At 38.2% G+C, this 18530-nt stretch overlaps 1 protein-coding gene across 1 annotated transcript in view; it reads left to right on the plus strand.

Moving 5' to 3' along the window:
• Window positions 1–18530, plus strand: part of DISC1 (DISC1 scaffold protein) — a 187109-nt gene that overhangs the window by 154424 nt on the left and 14155 nt on the right. Inside the window, exons 11-12 of the mRNA XM_058801566.1 lie at window positions 8617–8860; window positions 13918–13962. Coding sequence (XP_058657549.1) covers window positions 8617–8860; window positions 13918–13962 — 289 coding nt within the window. The remainder of the gene's footprint in view (window positions 1–8616; window positions 8861–13917; window positions 13963–18530) is intronic.

Below are 18530 nucleotides of genomic sequence, written 5' to 3' on the forward strand. Positions count from 1 at the left end.
CTTTGCACTGTGGTCAGAGAATGTAATTAGCAATAAGAGATGAGGCTCGTTATTCTAATTGCTTTGAAATAAGAACATTCTTTGCTTGGTATAAATAGCCATTGCTGCTATTGCAGCAGTGTGGATTTGTGGCAGCTGAGAATGTGGCCTCAATGCAAACGCTGTGCTTTCTTCCTGTGGCATACTTTTAGAAACAAATGTATTCTCTTGGATTAGAACTGGTTGTGACTTGAATGACTTCCGTTTTAGAGGAGGTCACTAGAAGTCAGATACTTTGTGGGGTTCAAGCTCAAGAAATTGTTGAGACCTTTGTAGGAGCTGAGCTGAACAGTGCTTAGATGGATATGTAAATACTGAGATGCATGTTTTTCAAAACTGGGGTCTAATTCATGCCTCTGCTTTAAATCTAATTCGGGATCAAATATTAAATAGCGCAGAAAAAATATCTCATTCCAGCAATTCCTATCCAGCTACAATTAATGACATTGTGGGGCTTTGCTGTTATTGCAAGAGCCAAAGGCAAGCAGGATATACACTGAATTATCAGAGTTACTACCAAACTCAAGCGTGTTTTACCAGATTATGAATTAGGTGAATGATAAACTAGAGTTGAGAAGCTGGCTTCATGTGACCTGCTGAATAAGAAGAATTCCCTGGTAGCTTTCTCCTCATCTATCAAAGTTAAGTTTTATAGTCTTAGAATAGATTATTTGTAATAGATGTTTCAGTGGAGGTAAAGGCAGAGGACCATTTCTTTTCTTAAAGAGAAATAAATAGCCCTGAAAGCAGGTAGTAAATTTTTTACATTATAGATTGGGTAATACAGTAAAAATAAACTGCAAAGTAAATATAGGGACACAATTGAATTATAAATGCTCTCAACAAGATGCCTTCCTTCTTCCCTTGTAAATTACTGAATTTCCTGCATTAAGCATATTCGTCCCATTCCTGCATCCACCCTGTGTTAAGAATCAAAGTGGAAACCATCAGCTGCAGCAGTCTATCATTTTGTGTTGCCAGTGGAGATAATTTAAGTATAACATAGTGACATTGAATATTGGTAAAAAGATGACAGCCTGTGATTAAAGTTCTGCACCAGGTAAAATAAATGGCTGGAGAATTGAAGACAAAATGACGGAAGTATTGTTTGATATTGTGTGGTATCTTGTTTTTTAATAACACTAATCAAATGTCTACTGATGGTTTTAAGCACTAGATGTATTGTTTTTAACAGGCCTTTTGGAAAGGAAAAACCAGACACGTGGTACGTACATTTCACATAAATTACAAGGTGGTAGCTCTGTCCTGAAGTTGCTGTATCAGGATAGGGGTTTTTTAGAAAATATGTCAGTTATTAGCAGACTGGTTTTAGATTTCAGTGTTAATCTTTCAGTATTCTCGATGCAGTAATTTTACTGAGTGAAAAAAATTGTGGATAATGAGTGTAGTTGATAAGCCTAATTTTTTAAAACACATTTGGCAAAAAACATTGGCAGATATTTATTTATTCTTTTATTTTTTTTTTTTACTGAGATTACTGTGGGGGGACATGTATTTTTACATGAATATTATTTCTTATTTGTTGATATTAGCTTCTTTCTATGAAAAATTCTGCATGGAAAGGAATTTTTAAAGCAATATGAAGGCAGTTTAAGTTTATAGCTTTTGTGAGGTCTGAGAAAATTCCTTAGAAATCTTAGAATCCATCATAATAATATATTTACCCTTTTTCCTTAATTATGCATTTTATAGAATTGGTGGTATAGCCTCATTATGAATATATGCAAAATGTCTTTGTCTAAAGATGCTACCTGCAGCTACCCCAAGTAATAGAGTGGCAGTGTTACCTTCTAGATAACAGGAGAAAGAGAGGGAGAAAGTAGAGGCAGTGAAGAACAGGGTTAAGTTTTTTAGCTGAGAGGAGTATAAAGACCTGTTGTCCCTGCTCCCAGACCCACAGAAATGCAGTGTTCCCGGAGTGGAAGTTCAGATATGGGCAAGCAGAGATGTGAAAGAAGCAGGGAGCATGCAACAGGCAGCAGCTGTCTGAAGAAGGCTGTGCAGTGTTGGAATGGTTGCTTTGCAGCATGGCATTTTTCCTTCCAACACAGTGTTACATTTCTGTTCCATTCTCTAAGTGTTTTTGTACTCGACATGGGGCATCTCCAGTGTTAAATATCTCAGATGAGAAGGTGTCTGAATGTATTTGGGATTCTCCACCAGGACTCATCTGAAATTTGTGAACAAGGAGGGAATTGAACTGTTGTTCTTCTTTTTGCTCACCAAGCCAAGAAGTGAGAGCTCCTAATCCCTACACAATTTAAGACTGTGGTGGGTGTTCCATAGCAGTATTGTAGAGGTTAGATCACTCAACAAGGACACAGGATATCTGGTGCCAGGTACTCTGTCTACTGCACTTCCAGATTTGCTCTGTCTTGAGGAGATGTGAGTGCCAAAGCCACCCCATTAGCCCATTAGAGGCTGGTTTGGAGGCTCTGCTCACCTTTTCCCTCAAATGTGTCCCTTCCTGCACATTTGCCTGGCTCCTGGGATGCTGTAGAAAGCAGAGCCACTGCCAACACCCATTCTCGAGCTGCATGAAAGTGATGTGCACACCTCTGTGCTGCACTGTCATGTCCTGTTTGGATGCACTGGGATGTCTTTTGGATAGGACTGATGTTCAGAGAACCTGACTGTGGCTATAAAGTAGATACTAGAAATGTCAGCCCAGAGCAAATTTTTCAGGTGTTGAAGATGTAAAAGTGTGAAAGTTAGATGGGGATTGTGAGGATTGCTTTCTTGGGCTTCAGTGGTTCTAGTCCAGAATATTGTCTAGTGAATGAAACATCACATTAAAGAGGGAGAGCTAATTGGTGGTTTGTAGATACTATTTTATTTTTTATAAAGGAGAGGGCAAGGTTGGAGAAGCAAGTTGCTGTTGCTTGTGCCAGGGAAAAGCACTACCAGCTTCAAACTTTGCCTGGGAGTTTTAGCTGGTCTCCAAGGTAGGGAAGGTTGTTATCTGACAAGGGAATATGTGAAGTCTCCTTCTGGGAGTGAGTCTTGTTTTCACATAGAAAAATGTGACAATAGTGCTGAGCAGCAAACAAGTGTTATCAGTGAGCTTTAAAATAAGGGAGTAGAAATTATGTCTCCCACACTGGGAGACAACGACATGATTGGAACCATATGAAGTTATTTCATGAGATTTTTGGCTCCTGAGGAGAATGGGGAAGAGAGACACAATGCAAGGAATTGAATTGTGAAATTGAGGTTATGTTGAAGGCATTTATAGGATTAGGGAGACTTGCAAGAAGGGGAGAATAAAAGAGTTTTGATTTCAGATGTTTCGGGAAGGTGACTTTCTAGTGTGCAGGCCAAGGGGAAACAAAAGTTTTAGTCCACATTTTCTTTGTAGTTTCTCCCTTATCAGTCTGCTGTTGCACACCAGTCAGGTGGGAAAAACAGGATTATGTACCTCCTTCCCCCTGGAGCCTCATGTGAGTCACTGATTGGCACATTGTAGTCCTTGGTTTGTTCCACAGGTTGGCTGTTGGCATCTTAAAATGTAACAGCCAAGGTTAAAGAACAAGAACCGATCAGGCTGGAAACTTCTTTTTAAATTCTTTTTAATGAAAAAGAGAAGTAAAGCTGAAGTAGATTCTTAAATCTAAGAATTATATAGAGAAAAATATTTAAGAATATCTAAACAATATTCTTAAATATAAGAAGTGTTATTAATGCATGACTGTGAATTAATATGATGAATCAAATAAAAAGGTGAGGCTCTGCTAAGAGTGAAACAATAACATTGCTTTTTATCCTCAAAGTATCATTAGAAGATACTTCCTTTTGCTTGCCTCCTTTGTTCACTGCGCAGCTATTGCCTTCAGAAAAGGGAAAAAAATAATAGCTCAATGTTGAGTGAGAAGAGCTCATTTCTCCCCTGTGGGGCAAAATATAAATAGAAGCAAGTAACCAAAATATAGAACAACTTTCCCTAGTTTATACAATAGTTCAATAAAGAATGGGGATATTGAACAAAGTCTTTTGATTCACAGTGCCATTTTATGCAAGCCTCAAAAGTTTTCAATCATTTTAATTGTCATAATGAAAATTCCTGTTGTTTGTGCCAGACTATTTTTGTTGCATTTCATTTGCTTTTTTTGTGTGAGAGAAAACTGCTTTTAGGATCAGTCAATAGAGTTAAAATATGTGCCAGGTACTGGGAGAAGATAAGTACATGGTTTCCTGAAAATGTACCTTGATGTGGCTCACCTATTAAAAGGAAGTCATCTAGAATATCTCTTCTTAGTGATGGTTGCCCTTCCATCCTAAGTTACATTTTGATTATGCCATTTCTCAATAGTTGTCTTACTGTGTAACGTTTTAGCTTCTGTCTCACTCTCTTGGCTTTCAGTGTGAGGGTTCTTACAGGTATTTCCCTTGAAATAACCAACATCATAGTGTTGACCTCAGGGTGTTTTAAACCACTTGTAACAATTCACTCACCAAGGGGCATTCCTGAAAACTATAGACAGTTTTCAGGAAGCATATAAACGGTGACATCTTCCTGTGTTGATTCCAATATGCTTTTGAGGAGGTTTTGCAGAACTTTGTTTTGGTTTGGTTTTGTGGTTTGGTTGTTTTAATATTTTTGGTTTTTGGTTTGTTTTTTTTTTTTTTTTATAGAGTTTAATATAAAATCTTTTTACTATTTTTACACAGACATGTTTTCATTTAGACTACAACGTTCAGGAACTGAATATGCCTTTTGTATGTATGGAGAGCCCTCAATAAAGAAAAGTCATGTTCTTGTAGTTCCAGTTAGCACTATAAATAGCTTTAGAATAATGTTGTGCTGAGAGCCATAGAGAGCCCCCATAGATACCTCCCAGAATCTCGTCAAAAGGCAGAAGAGCAATGTTTTTTTGGAGCTCAAAAGAGAGAGAACCCTTGCTGGTTATGTCTCTTGACATGAATTTCACCCAACATCACAAGTAGAGGGGAGATATCCTCTAGTTTCCTTTCGCCTTTTTACCCTGGTCGTGTTTCCTATAAAACTGCTTGAGCCTTATTAAAGGCAACTGCAATTACAGTGTCAATTGCCACTTTATGAAGAGAACTCAAGGATAAGCCTCTGTGTTCCACATCCATTTCCTCCTGCCCATAAACAGCCCTGTTTCTCTGACAGCTCTTTCATCATCATCAACTTGACCTAATGCAGAATTCTGTCTGCTGCATCCTTTTGTGTTGTTGTGGATGTCTCAGCCATTCTTCAAGTCAGCTTAGGCCTGCTCTTGTAGATTCTTTCTGCACAGTATCTTTGAAGTAAAACCTGTCCCAGCTATCCATGCAGCTAAAAAATTACTCATGTGGAGTCTTGCATCTCACTTACTTCATCATAAATTTCTCTGGCCATGACTTGACAGAAGCAGTCTTGTCCTACTCTCATTCGTTCAAAATGAGCACTTCTGTCTTTTTTTCCATTTCACTTTGTTTTTCCTTCATTGACTCCTTCTGTTCTGTCTCATCAAGATTAACTGCTAGCTTCCAGTGTCAGGGCTACTCAGAGACTTTAACTCTCTACTCAGTATTTGTCTTTTTTTTAATGTGAGAAGAAAGATTTTCCTCAAAAGATGTTAAACCACATTGGTGTCAATCACTTGCCCCTTGTATTCTTATACTAGCATCTCTGAACCTTACATGATTCCTCCTCCAAGGGATGGAGATCTTGGGAATCTAATGGCATGTTTCATTGCCCTCCCACAAATCTTAAAATGCCTATTCACTGTGATGTCTCAGTGTTCTTGGCACCGCTTAGATTAATTAGTTACTCGTGTAACTAATTAAACTGTAGAACTGTAACTAACATGCCATGTCCAGTCCACTGTGTTTTTGAACATCCTCATCTGTATCCTAGCTCTTGCTGATTGTTTGAAAGAGAAAAGTTGCTTTGAGGAAAAGGCCATCATTCTAATGTGTTTGGTGTTTGTGCAAAGCCTGGCACTCTGGCTCTTGGCAGCTCAGAATCAGCAGGTGATTAAGGTATGCTTTGTGTCACTGGGTCTTTGTAAATGGTTGATGGATTGTGATTTGTTGTGGATTCCAGCAGGTTGTTCCAGACACCTTCATTGAACTTGCCACATATGCCACTTTGATAGTAATATACAGGCAGGCATATAACACCTAGAGGTGTTGATACATCATGAAATATTTATAAGTATAGGAATAATGTAAAATCTCATCCAGACTCGATCCATCATTTTGAAACGTTTCATACCTAAAAAATCTCACAGTGTTCTGTGCAGCCACCCATGGAGGCTTCATGGAGACTGCAAATGCACTTTTAGTATGGACTGAAAATGAATAAACCAAACTCTGAAATTCAGTTTAGTTTAATTTTTAACACCTGATGTAAAAGCTAGTTTTTTGCATGCTGGGGACAACATAATTGGTAATAATCATTTGAAATGTTTGCTATTTGCAGCTTTAAAGTAATTTTCATTCCAAAAGTGTGTTTGAAAAATGCTTCAAGGCACTGAATTCCAAAATACAGACTAAAAGGTGGAGCCTTGATATGTTGGGCTTAGATCTGTTCAGAGTATCCAAGTGTCCATGCATTCACTGATTTTGGTTGAAAAATTCGGCATAACATCTTAGCATCTTAGTTCAAGTTGTATCAGAGTTTCACAAATACCATGATTAAACAATGATAGCCTTCAAATAAAAGCCATCTGTTAGCAGAAGATTCAGTAACTGCTGATTACTAAAATGCATTTAAAACTTAGACACAGACAAAACCACATTGACCAATGCCCTGAGTCAGGGCCAAATAACAGCAGCCCAGGCACCATTTCGCTGTGCTGTTGTACATGCTGTTCATCTTCCCCACTGTGAAATCCTGCATACGTCACCACCTCTGCCCTAATTTTGTCAATAAAGCTCTTCATTAAATTAAATAGCCAAAACAAGTTATCCTTTAGAAATTCCGATTTAGCTCTCTAGAGTGTTGGTTGTTTTTTTTTTTTAGCTTTTAATAATCAGCTATATATAGATGCAAACAAACATTTTCAAAAAGCAAGTAAATGGGCTTATGTATGTCTGCAGGAAAATGTTTTGACTGTGTAACTATGATAATGTGATTGACAAGTAGTGAAACAGCAGGGGTTATTTTATTTTTCTGGCTTGGTAAGTGAAATGCTACCTGGATGGAACACAGATGTGTAATCCATTTTTCCCTTTCTAATTAGTGATACTTTGAACTCCTTGGGGGAGACCAATTTGTGGACCCCTTGCTGCATTATGCCTTCAATAAACACATATACTGACTCTTAAGCACAAATCAAATAGCTCAGCTTCTGAAGCCTGATTTTGCTTTCAGTCTCAGTATATTGCTGTGTGATTTTTACAGCTTGCCATCTTGTAGAATTTGGAGTTAAAAAGATACTTGTGTAGTTTAATGAACTCATTGTGAGAAGTGTAGCTTCTTTTTCCTTTGTTTGGGATAAAAGATAAGCTGGTACTTAATTTAGTCAGAAAAGTTAAAATCAAATAGTTATTTTTCTTCTAAGTCACTTAAAATTTCTCACAATATAGTATTTATATAGTAAATTATATAACTTGAAAAAGAAAAGTGAAAAAAATATTGCAGTTATTAGCACTGAAATCTGTCTGAAAGTGTGTATTGCCATGGGAATAGTCACTTCTCAGTCTCATCCCAGGCTCTGCCACTGATCTACTATATTTAAGCAAGCAACCTACTCATTTGCTTCCTTTGAGACAACATGTATAAAATGGAGATGTGGCCACATCATTTACAAACAATATGATGTTAGTATTCAGTTCTCAAAATCTGTCTACACTCAGAATTCCCACTTATTTCAGGTGCAAATAAATTTTGGTTGGATCTCAGGAGCATTACTTATAATGTACATGTTTGAGAGATGACTAATGGATGAAATGTTATAGAGGCTTTGTATTTTGAATTCTGTTTTTGTTTTGGTGGCCTAACAAAGTAGAAGGAAACCAAAGCACATTAGTAAGAGATAACAGCAGCACTCAAAAATATAAGACTCAAAAAAGGGAAACCATTGTGGTTTAGTCTAATCTGATTCACCAGTGCTGAAGTAAGCACATTTTAGTCTAATAAGAAATTTAGTGTACCTATTTTCCAAAACTTAGACCTGATTTAATGCAGTACGTAGTGTGATTGTTCACACATGATCTTTTACATCAAATTCAGGAAAGCCACATGGGTGCAGGATACACAGGCCTGTGTATCAGATATTGTGAAGGAAGCCCTGGTTATGATGACAAGGCCCCTGAGCCTGTGTCTGAAGAGCAGGAGGAAGTCTCACACAGCCAGTGTTTGCTGTGCAGTTACATCTTAACTCAAGCAGGTTTTTCTATCATCTGCTTTATAATAGGGCAATAATTTTGCTGCTTTTCAGTTTGATACAGCAGTGTTATCTCTGTGGGAGTATCTGAGGTGCTGTTGTTTTTTTTGTTTTTTTTACTCTTCTGTCTATAATAAGCAGTTACTGCAAGTGTTACTTGAAATAGCAACTATTTTCTCTGAGCTGCAGTTTTATTTTCTTTTGGCTTTTATTTCAGCTGTGGGAGCCAGATGCTCCAAAGAGTGTGGGAAGCTGACTTGGAGGCCTGTCAGCTGTTGATCCGAGGGTTTCAACTGAAAGAAACCAGTTGCTGTGGTTTTGAGGAAGAAGAGAACCAAATGGATGAGATGGAGATGACTGCTGATGCCCCACCTGATTCTGAAAAAAGAAAAGAAGGTCACTTTCTAAAGGGCGCAGAGTGGGGTGCTGTTTCCCGCCTCAAACACAGGGAGCTGAAAGAGGTATCTGAAATACTCTGCAGCTGTATTTCAAGGGATACTGCTGGTTTTCCTGTTGAGAGGAGGAGTTGAATCTTTGTGATGGGTCAGCAGGGCAGGTTAAGTATGAAGTTAACATCTGGCTTTCAATCTGGGACATGAATAAAATAGCTTATTATCTTCTCAGAAGTCCCTCAGCCCTTTTCCCTTTTACCATCAGTCTTTTTGAAATGCAGAAATTATTCAGACAATAAATACAGAATGTGCATCAGGATTTAAAGGAAAAACTGTTTAGGCAAAATTATCAGTTGTTCCTCATCTCACCAATGAGTTTCATTCTGAGTTGGTCCTGCTGACTTGTTAGCCTGGGTCATTGTTGGCTGACATGGAGAGAGAGTTACTTTTCCTCCCTTAGTGAAATGGTCAAAGGCTTCTGAGCTAATAGATGCTAATAGGCTTACAGCATCCAACGATTATTAAAAGGAGGAAAAAATAATGAAGCTTAGAAGGTTTGACAAATTTCTTTTATGTTTTCATGTTTTGATCTGGAACACTATCCCTGCTTGAAAGATCAACCATTATCTAATAATCTTTTAACTGTACTGCCTATGTCAACAAGCTGTTAAAAAATCTTCATCACTCAACAGCACCACTGAGACAAAAAGACCCTCCAACAGCAGTTGTTAGTTTTATTAGCATGGAATTAAGTTGAAAAAATTTAAATTATGCTTAATTGCATCTGATGTTAAGAGCTATTGAACTGTGCATTGCTCTGAAATCTGATGTTTAATTTTGCATTTATACTGGCTGAGTTTTAGTGAAAAGCAGACCCATACCTGACTGTAAAATCCTCTTGTTAGTAAAATTCTGGTTTTATATTGGGCTTCAGTAGTTCTTGCAGTCTTTTCCCAGGGCAAATGGTTTACAGACTGGCTTCACAGAGAGAACATTTTATTAGAAATAGTCAGCTTGGCTTTGATTCCACCTCCATCACTGCCTTAGCATATTTTTTATGAGTCTGCTGAAATAATATGAGGAGTTCTGTTGGTTATGGAAAGCTGTGCTCCTCTTTCGAAAGTGCTTAGAAGCTCTGGAGTGTTTGGGATTTTGTGACTGTTTCTGTAGCACTCCTGATATTTGTGCTATAGATTATCACCCCTTTCACTCCTGCAAGCCCAGATTGTTTCCCTGAAAATCAACCTTGCTATCCAAGAATGGCAGCCGGGCAGCTGAAGTGAGATGACTTCTGGTTGTGGAGAGATCTGTGGGACTTGAGGGATGATTCCCCACATCTTGAATGAAAGAGAAACTGTATTTGCAGTGACAGGCAGTATCTAAACTTTTAGAGAAGAGCCATCACAGATTATTCCCTGACATCTCTTAGTAGTTCATCAAAAGGCGGAATATAAAAGCAAATGAAAAAACCTGACACAAATCATGCTAAATTCTGGTTTTGAACATGTTGAAGTACAAGGAAAAAAATTTGTCTTGATTTGTAAATGGACTTTAAAAAGAAACCACTTCTGAAGCATTTAAATGCTCTGTTATATGGTAGTGACTTTTTATTTAAAAATAATTCAATATTTGTGGCAAAAAAATAGTGATGTGGTGTGTAATCTCTCAATTTAGCCATTTTTAATCACTTCCATGGAAAAACTTATTCCTAGCCATTAGCAGGGGACCTTTTCATAGCCATTTATCAGCAAGTGAGGATACCTAATAGAAAAGCATGCATTTGTCAAAATACATGGTTTCATATTATTTAACGAGGCTATGGTGCCCCTGTGAGAGGAATGGCTTGCTGTGGTTGCCGTGTTTCTGGAATGACTGTTCTGTTCAACTGTGCCACAACCTCTGTTCCCCCTCAGGGACTTCCTAGAGAGCACCATTGGCCCCTGAAACAGAAGGAAAGAGTGTTCTTTGTACTTAGAACTTACTGAATTAGTTACTTCAAGACAATATAGGAAAGGCTGATAGTAACAAATGTGCATATATGCCTTGGAAGGTACATTACAAACCCAGGTGATTTATTTACTTTACAGTGGAAATTTATAAATGAAGCTCTCCACTTATTTATTGTGTCATATAGAGCTAAGCACTAGTGCCAGGTGAATATTGGTTTTTTTGATGTGTACTATAAATAGTTTTCTTGCATATTACTGTATCTTACTCTATAGGTTTACTTTGAAAGCAAGAAAAACTTAAGTAAGAAACATAACAGTAATAATAACAGCAAAATAGATGAAAGAGCCCTTCTTGTAGATCCTCAGAAACTGCTTTGCAGAGGGGCCATTTATAATTTTTAATTAAATAGCCTCATTAAATCATAAAATATGACATGTTCTGGTATAAAAATATGTAAAGTATAAATTCTTTGAAAGTTTGTTATTTTACTATCATGTGAGCACAGGTTTATTAACTGTCAACAGTTATTTTATAGTTTTCATAACTGTGTTTTTTAAGACACTGGTGATTTTTTTTCTACATTTTTTTGTGGTAGACTGGCATCCCAGAATAATTCAGTAAATCAGGCTTCCATTATAACACAGCCTGTTAACTAGGGATGAAAATCAGGTGCATTGGCAGCTCAGTTTGTTGAAACATCATTAATGATGTTTCAGTAAAAGCTAAATAAAAAGAGGCCAGCAAAAATCATCCTGTGAACCACTCTGAGTTACTTAAATAAGATGTGCTTCTCTCAGTTGAAGATTACTCATTAGACTCATTTGGCTAGCATTAGAAAAAGACTGGAGCAAAGTTGCAGACAATATTGCTACCCTCAGTCATGTGGAAGTCACTTTGTCTAATGTATTTGATGTGGATTCCTGAATTCTCATATAAGTGTGTACTTTCTAGCTGGTAGCTGTGTTGGTGAAGTTAAGGTGTCCTATCATTTCAGTTGTAGTTTGACTTTTTGTGAGTATTTGGCTTGATTTTCTTCTAAGCCTCGGAAGAATTTAAGGTGGGTTTTGGTTTTAATCCCACATATGTTTCATGCTTTTAAACTGAGTGAGGTGGAAATTGCAGTGATCATTACTACATGGTTAGATGCAGTCTGGGGGATTTCTAAAATATGCAGCATCATTTCATTTCTCTTCAGACATTAATGACTGCTTCTTCCACTCCTTATAATATCTTGCTTTATTTTTTTTCTTCTTGATAATATATGTGTAACCAAACACTTTCATGAAGAGCTTTTAAAAACAGCAAACCCACCCACTAATAAACTGAGAGATTTGTATGTGCTGGAACCTCCCTAACAGCAAGTAACCTGATGAACATGGCTATGTGTGCACCTGCAGGCTTGAGTTCCTGACCTATCCTTTTTTCTTCTTCTGCTCTCTGGCATGCTGTGCAGTGCTCCCTCTTAATCACTATGAAGGAAAGAAACACCTACTAGATTTCAAGAAAATTGAGGTGATTAAAGTTACAAGGTAAAATCCAAAATTCAGTAGTTTTACATTCTGTAAGACAGCATTTGTTGGTAGTTGCCCCATCAGAATTGTTTGTAGTTAATTTCTCACTTTTTCATCACAAAGAAAGTAGAGAACAGGGATAAGGATAAGGTCAGCTGTCTTTTTCCTCTTCTCTGCATACTTCAGTTTAGCCATCTGGGGTGATGTTTTGGGGTTCGTTGAAGATCACTCTGGTGTTTAGAAAATGTTCTATAATTGTAAAGTCTTCATGAGATTAAATTTTTAAAAGTTACTGAGGTCTAAGTGATACCAAATGGACCATCACAAAAAAAATAATATTTAATGTGGTGTCTGCCATTAAAAAGAAATTATCATAGAACATGATACAACATTTTTCAGAATTTAGTGCTAGCAAGCACCAAGAAAGCCTTTGTGAGCAGACTGTAAGTGATTACTGTGCATTGGGATGGCCTGTGGTCCTGGAGGCAAATGAGTAATGTGTAAAGGACAAAGCCTTCTGAAAGCTAAATAAACTCTGCATTCATTTGAGCTTTAATTAAACGCTGTATTTGTGGAGCTTAGAAAATAATTTGGAAATTTAAATTTTAATCTTATTTTTAAATGTCAGCATGAAGCATTAGTGAAAGTCAGCATTTGTGTGTTTCTTGTATTGGTCCCAGCTGAAAAAGGATGTCAGTGGCAGGAGGCAGCTGCCTTGTACACAATGGTCACATCCTGAGTGCACAGCCACATGTGGAGCTGTGCAGCACAGTGCCCCTCAGCTGCATCTGAGACTGGGGTGGAGCTCTGCTGTAAAAATGCTGGCTCTTTCGGGAGGGATTGTAGCACCTCAGAAAGCTTAATGTTTACATGTAATTTAGCAGTAAAATATCATCAGAAAATTAATATTACAGGCAAGAGAAATTTAAACCATTTTTTCAGATTGATTGCTGAAAATAGTGTCAAGTAACAATTGTGATTTTATGGCAGATTAGTGATTTTGCACTTTAATTATGTATATCTATATATGTATGTGTGTGTGTATGGATACCAAAGCAGTATCCCTATCTCAGTTTATTATCAACAACACTGTTATGTGTGATTAGTATTAATGATTTCCCAATTATGCTAATATCAAATTTCTTTGCTCCTCAGCCAGTCAATGAAACATTGGCTAATTTCATATAGACTTCACAGATGAAGGAAATTTTGAAGGAAGAACTGACTATAGCATTTGTTACTAATAGGAAATATTGAGTGGGCCTCTCATTCTCCTGCCCAAGATAATTTACAGGGTTTGTACCAAAAAAAAAAAAAGCCTATAGACTCTTGAATGGTGTACCGATCTGCAAGAGTTTGATAAAATGTTTGTTTCAATCTATAGTTAGTCATTCAGTTTTAGAGGCAGTATTCCTTGTGGGTTTTAAGTGAGAAGTCAAAGCAGGCCTTAATAAAATGTATTCAAATATAGTTTTAAATATTGGGTGGCTGCCACTGCCCCATTATAAATGCAATTTAAGTCTTTCATGCATGTGAAGAAAATTGATGCAATTTTTCAGCTTACATTACTTTTAATTGTGCTATATGGTTTTTATAAGTTCCATTAAAATCATACTGCTTATATAGCATGTATCTACTATATACTTAATAATGTATCTCTAACAGGTTATGGAAGACATTTCATTTGGAACAGAGGGTCATTTATCTGAGGTAAGTGTTTCCTAGGCAGTATAAAGTGGTGATATTGTACAGAATTTTCTTTGTCTCAATTAGAATAAATGACACTTGTGTTTATGGTGTTACCTTTGCTTAGAAATTGCACTTGTGTGTGCACTTGGAAAAAGCAACACAATCACAACTAGAGTGGGCCCATTCCTTTTTTTCTTTTTTTTTCCATTGAAGGTAATGATGTAATTGCTGAGTATTTCAGGGAGTTTATAGTTAAAACCTGTGCTAATATTTTTAACACATACCAACAACAGGATAAACACATGGGAAAATAAGAACCAGTAATATTTAGCCGGCCCCACTGTAGCATTGTCATGATCCTTAGCCTGTTTTCTTGTGTGCCACTAAAAATGCCTTTGAATTTATTTTTGAAGTATGCAAGCATAGTGAAGCAGAATGCACAGTAATAGGAATTTCATCTAAGCAAAAATACTGGATGTTTGTAATTTTACAGAAATAACAAGATCTGAGAACCTAGTGCATGTATTTAAGAAAGCTAGGATAATTGAGTGACATGAGATGCATGGCCTGTGAGAAAAACCTGCCAACATACAAAAAACTGTCTACCTACAAACAAAGAGTTTAGGTAATAGATGTTTAAGGAGAGTTACCCTGGGTCTAAGAGCTGTACTGTTCCAGTCTGGTCCATTTGTATATCAGTGTGCCTTGGGTTGCAACTTACATAGTAAAGAAATTTAGTATCCAAGCATTGTGTCCAGCCAGCAAATAAATTACATGTTCAAGTAACCCCCAGTTCACCTTCCATAACAGCATACATGCCTCCTGTCAAGTACAACTGACAAGGGCTCCAAACCAGGCAAATATTAAATAAATAAATATTAAATTTAGGATAACTGTTCAGATGAGGCATTTCTTTAGATTCCCACCAGTGAATCCAAAGACTGTGGAGCTGCTGGAATGATCCAGGAAGGATAATCTAACTGCAACACCAAGCTCAGATTGTTGACTTTGTGTTCAAGGAGATTGTGACATGAGGGCACACCTAGGATAGACTGCTTGGCTGTGTGTGAGTTCAGCATAAATAAAAACAAAAAGCCTTGAGAATGAAGGTGAACCTTGCAGAAAATGCAAATGGCCTTTCTGATCAGTGAACCTTGCTGTGAATTCTAGATAAACTGTGTGGCTGCTTGTGTCCATGCATGACATGAAATAGGGACAGGGAGGCCCGTGGGATAAAGGCAGCACAAAGCCCTGCTGCCATCAGGGCAAAATACTGAGGGCATCAGAGGTACAGGTATACAGGGCTGCCACTGTAGAAGTGTGCACCAAGAGCTTTACATCTTAAAGTTCTCATAAGCAGAGAGACTTTCAAGATTTTGGCAGAGGGGGACAAAAGTGCATGAAGAGAAAATAAAGCAACAATAGAAATAAAAGGAAAGGAAATATGGTAGAAAGCCAGGCTCTACCACACTGCCACAGCTGGGCTGATGGTGACTTGTAGAGAGCTCTCCACAAAGCTCTGTGGGAGTGTCAGCAGCCTGTACCATGTCAAGGTTTTACCTAAATGTACCTTTGGTGCTCTGGTCCCCTAATTCTCTCTGGTCAGTCTCCTCACTCCCTGCAGGAGAGCACCCAGTTAAGTCATTCCTGCATCTTAGTGCCTTGGGAACAGAGATGGGAATGAACACTAGGAACCACCTATAAATGAAACCCAGCTCTACTTACTCCTTGCACACCAGGATGTGGACACAGGAAAACAGTTTGGTACTTTCGTTTCTTTTTCCAAGTCCTGACCCACTGTGAATTTTTATTGGTAAGTCAGTAAATAGCCTCATCCTCCCGCAGCAGGAGCTGGAATTGTCCCAGTGTAATTAAATGAGCCAGTGCAGTGTGTGCTCTCATTTTAGAAAGTCTGCAATTAGGGAATATCTTCAGTCTAGTAGGGATGAGAATAGGAAGACTGCTGTCAGGCCACAGCAGGGTGCTGGAAGGCAGTGAAAAACTCTATTCCTGCAGAGATGCTTTTCCAGGGACACTCCTCTGTAGCTGTAATGGGAGATACACAAAGGGAAGAATTGCCAACCCCACTGTAATTCTGATGAGTCATTTAACACTCCCATGTGGAGAAGGATTAGGAATCAGTTCAAGCAAAGGGAGTGTGGGAAAAGTATGTTATGGTGGGAAAGAGGTAGGTCACAGCTGGCTGGAAGGCTTTATGCCTAAATTGTTGCATATGAGAAAGTGGGGAAGTGTGTTGTAGTGCTGAAGCCTCCTAAATATATATAACCACACTGATGTAACAAAGGAGCAGTCTGTAAGTGGAAGGTGATAAGAGCAAAAGTAATTGGGAAACAGCCTTGATCCCTCTTCTGAGAGAAGTTAGGTAGATGCCTCCATGAAAGAAAAGCTCATCTAAACAAAAACAGGGGAGTTTCTGTGGGACAAACTCTGGAGGAGGAGGATTCAGCAGATATTTTTTGGTACTGTCCAGAAGACATCAGGTTTATAGTGCAGCACCATCTTCTTTTGGTGCAGAAAAGTACAAACACAGTCACAGAGTATATCAGCAGTTTTTCAGTGGCTCAAAAGTTCTGACAAGGAAAGGACAAAAGTGTTTATAAGAATGAGTCTAGAAGCATACTGCTCAGTGTAAGTGTGAAGCAGCAAGACCTCTGAGCTCACTAAGCTACATTAAACAGGAGACATCTGAAATGGCAAGGGAGTTCAGGGATAAGTTAGATGCAAGGGAAAGGTGAAAGAAAGCATGGAAGGTGAAAGGTGAAGCACCTTTCTAATAGGAAAGGTGAATGAGAAAATAAATGAGATCAGAAAGTTTTTTCTTCCTTTTTCTCTGTGCTTTTGGTCTTTCTAAAGATTATAAGCTATGCCCAATTATGTAGTGCTCCTGGTATTCACTACCAGGTAGCAAGAGTAAAAGATCCAAAGGCAAATGAGATGTACTCAAGTGAGGCTAGACTGATGAAATTTCTCCTGAGCACATAGGAGCCAAGAAAAACAATCTCCAAACCATTAACAAGCTCCTTTGAAAACTCCTAGAGGAAGCTTGAAGTCCCAAGGGATCAGTAAAGGCAGACTTTGTGTTTGCTTTTAAAAAGGAGGTAGGCCAGGAGTTTATGTGCCAATCAACATAATTTCAATTAGGATTAGAGTTCCAAATGGTCTTGATAGATTGAAAGAATAGACTGAAATGAATAAGAAGGGATATATTGAAAGACAGGTGCAAATTACATTTGAGGGAGAAAAAGAGTTGGATTTATGTATACAGATGGTAAATAGCAGCTAAATTGACAATACTGCAGAAAAAGAATCTAGGTTTATAGTGGACTGCAAATATAGTGGGATTCATTACCTTCATTGTGTTGGAAGAAAGGGCAAATGTCACTCGCAGCCTCATTACTGGGAATGTCAGTTGTAAGACAGAAATAATTATTGTGCTTAGCTGAGAATGCCAAAGCCTCCAGAGGACTATGGCTCTAGTCTGGACATCTCCCTCTATGGAAGACAGGAACGTGGTGAAGAAAAGACAGAAAGGAATAGAAATAAAAAGTTTAGAAGTCCTGGTCTAGTTGAAAGTCAAAGTCTTCAACCACATAAAACATAATGATATATAGGAGAACTATAGTTACTGTTGTGTGCCATGTAAAGGTAGAATGGAATGTAGCCATTTTGGTTTGCAGCCAGAGGAAAACCTGCTCACTGCAAGGGGACTTTAGCCCTGGAGCAGTCTGTACTCTGCAACCAGAACCGCCAGATCCCTGTCAGCTGCTAAGAGCCGTGCATGCAGACACCAGCTGAGGACAGTGACAGCAGGCTTGGTCACACTGCAAGTGACAGAGAGGCTCTGGTGATCCCTGGCTGCTTCCTGGACAGCCTTGCTGGTGTTGGTCATGAGTAACATGCATTGTTCTCAGTGGCCTTTCTCATCTACAGCAGCTGCCCAGGACAATGCATGTGGGTCAGTAAAACTGGGATGCAGAGGAGGAACAAATGCTTTTGTTTGCTCCTCCCCTGCACTGTGGTCACCTCATGGCCATGCAGCTCATTTATCTAAGGGCATGTGCACTTAGCTTGCATGTGGCTGAAGCATCTGCTCAAACACAACAAATATAGATGGCTGCATTCTGTTTCTAGCAATTATTTAAGATACATCATGGCCTAACATTCGGGAGTTTCAAGTGCTGACAATTGCCATTAACTTCTGCAAGGGTCAAGGGAAAACATGCAGCACTTCTGTCGACTGTAGATCACTGTTCTAAACCTTGTGCCATAATGTGAAGGATCTGCCTGCAAGGACACCTTTTTGTAGTTGTTATTTACATTGCTTTGAATTATTTTAACTATTATGTGGCCGAGGATGTGTAGTGCACGTGAAAGAAATCTCGCTTTGACTCTGCAGAAGGTGTTCTAAAGCTTCTATTTTATTTGGATTATGATATTGCTGCTTGGAAGTAAGGCAATGCCCTTTTACAAAAGTTCCTCTGTAGAAAGAATGAATTTTAAGGATATATCTGGGAATCTTTCTTCTCAGCACAACCACCAAAGACTAATATAGACTCTAATCCTAAACA

The sequence above is a fragment of the Ammospiza caudacuta genome, chromosome 3, assembly GCF_027887145.1.
Source record: "Ammospiza caudacuta isolate bAmmCau1 chromosome 3, bAmmCau1.pri, whole genome shotgun sequence".
Lineage (NCBI taxonomy): Eukaryota > Metazoa > Chordata > Aves > Passeriformes > Passerellidae > Ammospiza > Ammospiza caudacuta.